The 3869-nt window shown below is 34.7% G+C and overlaps 1 protein-coding gene across 1 annotated transcript in view; it reads right to left on the reverse strand.

The window, feature by feature from the left end:
- ASXL2 (additional sex combs like transcriptional regulator 2) overlaps window positions 1-3869 on the reverse strand; it is a 176585-nt gene that overhangs the window by 17776 nt on the left and 154940 nt on the right. The window contains exon 10 of the mRNA XM_012652406.1: window positions 196-359. Coding sequence (XP_012507860.1) covers window positions 196-359 — 164 coding nt within the window. The remainder of the gene's footprint in view (window positions 1-195; window positions 360-3869) is intronic.

Consider the following 3869-nt stretch of genomic DNA (forward strand, 5'->3'; position numbering starts at 1 on the left):
CTTTGTAAGTCTTACAAAGCCTACCTATTAAGACACTTACATTAAATTATTCTTATTTCTTGTTTAGTACCATAAATACCACTTCTTTACAGATATACATAAAAAGCTATTTTAAAAATCTTAAGGAGTTGTAAAGGTATGAGCGAAGCAAGCTCCTGAAGGGTCATAAAATTTCTTATGCTTGAAATGACGCACCTGTCGATCCACCTCTGGGAGTAGTAAAAGCAGTCGCTGTTGGCAATCTCCAGGAAGGACTGAAAAGGTGTGTTTGTTGATCAGCGCTCGCAGATTTGTATTAACCAGAATGGAGTCTGGTGTCTCAACATCAATGTCAGCACATTTAGTCCTTTTCATTTGTCCTGCAAAAATATGGAAAAGAATCATTTCAGCTTCCCGCACAGTCCTGTTTCTACCTAAACTACAGCTTTCTGTGCAGTACAAAAAAACACAGTTATAAGCTTAAATATCACACTTTGAGGAAGGTAACACTTAAATATCTTAAGAATTTCTTTTAAAAATAACAAAATGAATTTTGTTGATTTATGAAGGTTAAAATATAATTTACCTTCTCTGCAAAAAATAGAACAAGGTCTGTAAAAAATGGATCTTCTGCCATACTAAAACTGTGTTTTATGTTGGAGACTAGGTTATTTCCCCCAAAAAACTGAGGAAGTTTATGATAAATGACACACACAAAGAATGTCTAAAAAAAAATAAAAACCCAAATCTATAAATCATACTCATGCCCTTTTCCTCTTTCTGTGAGAATTTTTTTCACTAATTTGCATTAGCTAAAAATGTTATGATTGAATGGCTTAACACTTTCAGGAAATCTGTCCCCAACCAGAAGGTTATAATCTTTCCAAAAACTGACAGATTTGAGTACACAAAGAATTAAAATGTAAATGAAAATATGAAAATAAATGAATACACACACACACACACACACACACACACACACACACACACGAGACTAACTTGGAAAAAAACATTTGCAAGCAATGACAAACAGTTCCTATTCTTCATATGAAAAGTACATTTATAAATCAATAAGAGACAAATACCATCAAGAGAAAAATGAGCAAAGGAAATTAATAGGTAATTAATTCTTAGTCCACTAATCATAAGTAGATGCTAAGATTAATATTTTAAAAATGCAAATTAAACCAATGAACAAAAAATATTTTTTGCCTATCAAAATGGCAAATACTGTAATATAGTGATGAGAATATGCAGGGGAAAAGCAAAAAGCACTCTCAAATACTGCTGGTGGGGCTGAAATCAGTATAATCTTATAGAAGAAAATTTAGCAATACCTAGCAAAATTTTAACATGCATAGGACTCTAGGACCCAGCAATTCTACATTTAGAATTAGCTGCACAAAGCTACAGAATCCTTGATGTAGGTACTCCCTGGCTCCTGGCCAAAGCACAAACAAAAGTAATTCCTCTTTAGAGAAAAGGATTTCCCTCAAGTTAGGCCCATAGGATTCCTATAAATTAAAATCCAGCATTACCTCACAAAGATTACTCAACAAATCAGAAGTTACGCTACTACAACAGTATGTCATTAGAAACCAGAAATAACAGATTTAGACCCAGAAGCACTGAAGCTATCAGATATATAGAATACAGAATAGATATGTACAAAATGTTTAAAGAAATAAAGAATGCGATTACAAAGATGAAGACAAAACAATCAGGAATGAATACACAGACTTTTAAAAAAAGAGACTTCTAGAAGTGTTGAATAAAATTGTTGAAATCAGATACTACGGATAGATTAAACAGCAGTTTATGCAATGTTAAAAGAGGTAGTTACAATGTAGAATATATAGCCAAACAATACCCAAAATATGAGAGAGAGATAGAATAATTTAAGAGGTTTAGCAAAGTCATGAAGGACAGAATGAGATGGTCTAACAAATATATGAGGGAGGTCAAGAATGAGAAAATTACAAGAATGGAAAAGGGCAATATTCAAAGAACTGACAGCTGTACATTTACCAGACTGATGAAAACCACAAACCTAAATATTTAGAAGTGTAACATATTTCAAGTAGGATAAAAAGCAATCCATGCTTATACCTAGCTTAGTAAAAGTGTTTATCGAAGACAAAGTGAATAGCTTGAAAGCATCCATAAGGATAGGAAAGATTACATAAAAAGAACAATGGACAGCAGTAAACTTCTTAACAACAAAGGAATTTAGAACAAAGTAGATAATGTTGAGCGAAAATAACCATCAACCTATAAAGGTAAGTCCTCCAAACTATCCTTCAAGAATGAACATGAAACATCTAAGACATTAGAAAGATAAATAAAACCTGAGGGCATTTACTACTAAGAAAACTGCTCTAAATAAAGTTCTTAGAAAATTGTACTTCAGGAAGGAAAATCATTGCAGAAAGATGAGTTGGAATATAATGGAGAAAGGTAAATATGTAGATAAATCTATATCAACATTGTTTATATGAAATAACAGCATTCTAGTGTCTGATTTGTGAGGTTAAAAACAAGGAACAGAAATGTTAGACAACAACAATATTTAAGTCCAGATGTCAAAAAAGGTTAGTGCTAAATTATTATAAAGTAATTCCACTGTTCTGGAGGAAAATCAAGATGGTGACTTTTAAGAATTAAACATGTTACATGTACCCATAAAATATGGAAAAGAATTAAACGTGTCCTATCATTTAAATTATCAACCACTAAAAAAATAAAAATAACAGATTAAAAGAATAGAAATTAAGTATATACCAAATTCAATAGGCTACAAGAGAATTAAAATGAACCATATACAAAAAATATTCCTCAGTAATTTCAAAAAAATTATTCACAAAATTTAAAAAAGAGTAAAGAAGGAAACAAGAAAAATAGAAATAGGAAAAAAAGCAACAAGAAACTAAGACTGTAGAAATAAGTCCAAATAGATTAACAAACACAATAAATATAAAGAAGTCAGGCACTGTGTGGCTCACTCCTGCAATCCAAGCACTTGGGGACTGTGGTCCCCAACCCCCTGGCTGGGGACAGCTAGCAGTCCCTGACCTGTAAGGAACCTGGCTGCACAGCAGGAGCAGCAGGAGGTGAGTGGCGGGCAGCCAAGCTTCATCTGTATTTACAGCCGATCACTTGCATCATCACCTGAGCTCCGCCTCCTGTCAGATCAGCAGCATCATCAGATTCTCACAGAAGCACAAACCCCACTGTAAACTGCACATGCGAGGGATCTAGGATGTGCGTTCCTTGTGAGAATCTACTGCCTGATGATCTGAGGTTGAGCTGAGGCAGTGATGCTAGCACTGGGGAGCGGCTTGCACATATAGATTATTATTAGCAGAGAGGTCTGACTGCAGAGGTCATAATAAATCAATTGCTTGCAGGCTCATACCCAAATCTGTGAGTGGCACGTGACAATGTAATAATAATAGAAATAAAGCGCACAATAAATATAATGTGCTTGAATCACCCTGAAACTATCTCCCCTCCCACCAATACATGGAAAAACTGCCTTCCACAAAACTGGACCCTGGTGCCAAAAAGGCTGGGGACTGCTGCTTTGGGAGGCTAAGGCAGGAGGATCACTTGAGCCCAGGTGGTCGAGGTTGCTGTGAACTATGATCACACCACAGCACTCCAGTCACACTGACAGAGAGAGACCCTATCTTAAAACAAAACAAAAGAAAACCCAAAGAAAATTCAGCTAGTTGCATGCTGTTTACAGACATATACATAAAGCAAAAGTACACAGAAATGAACAAAGCCATAAGTCAGGCAAAAACTAACCCTAGGAAAGCTTGTATATTCATTATATATCAAGCAAAAGATACTTTAATTAAAAAGCATTATCAATGATTGATAAGGTA

The sequence above is a fragment of the Propithecus coquereli genome, unplaced genomic scaffold (genome assembly GCF_000956105.1).
Source record: "Propithecus coquereli isolate 6110/MARCELLA unplaced genomic scaffold, Pcoq_1.0 Scaffold39, whole genome shotgun sequence".
Taxonomy (NCBI): domain Eukaryota; kingdom Metazoa; phylum Chordata; class Mammalia; order Primates; family Indriidae; genus Propithecus; species Propithecus coquereli.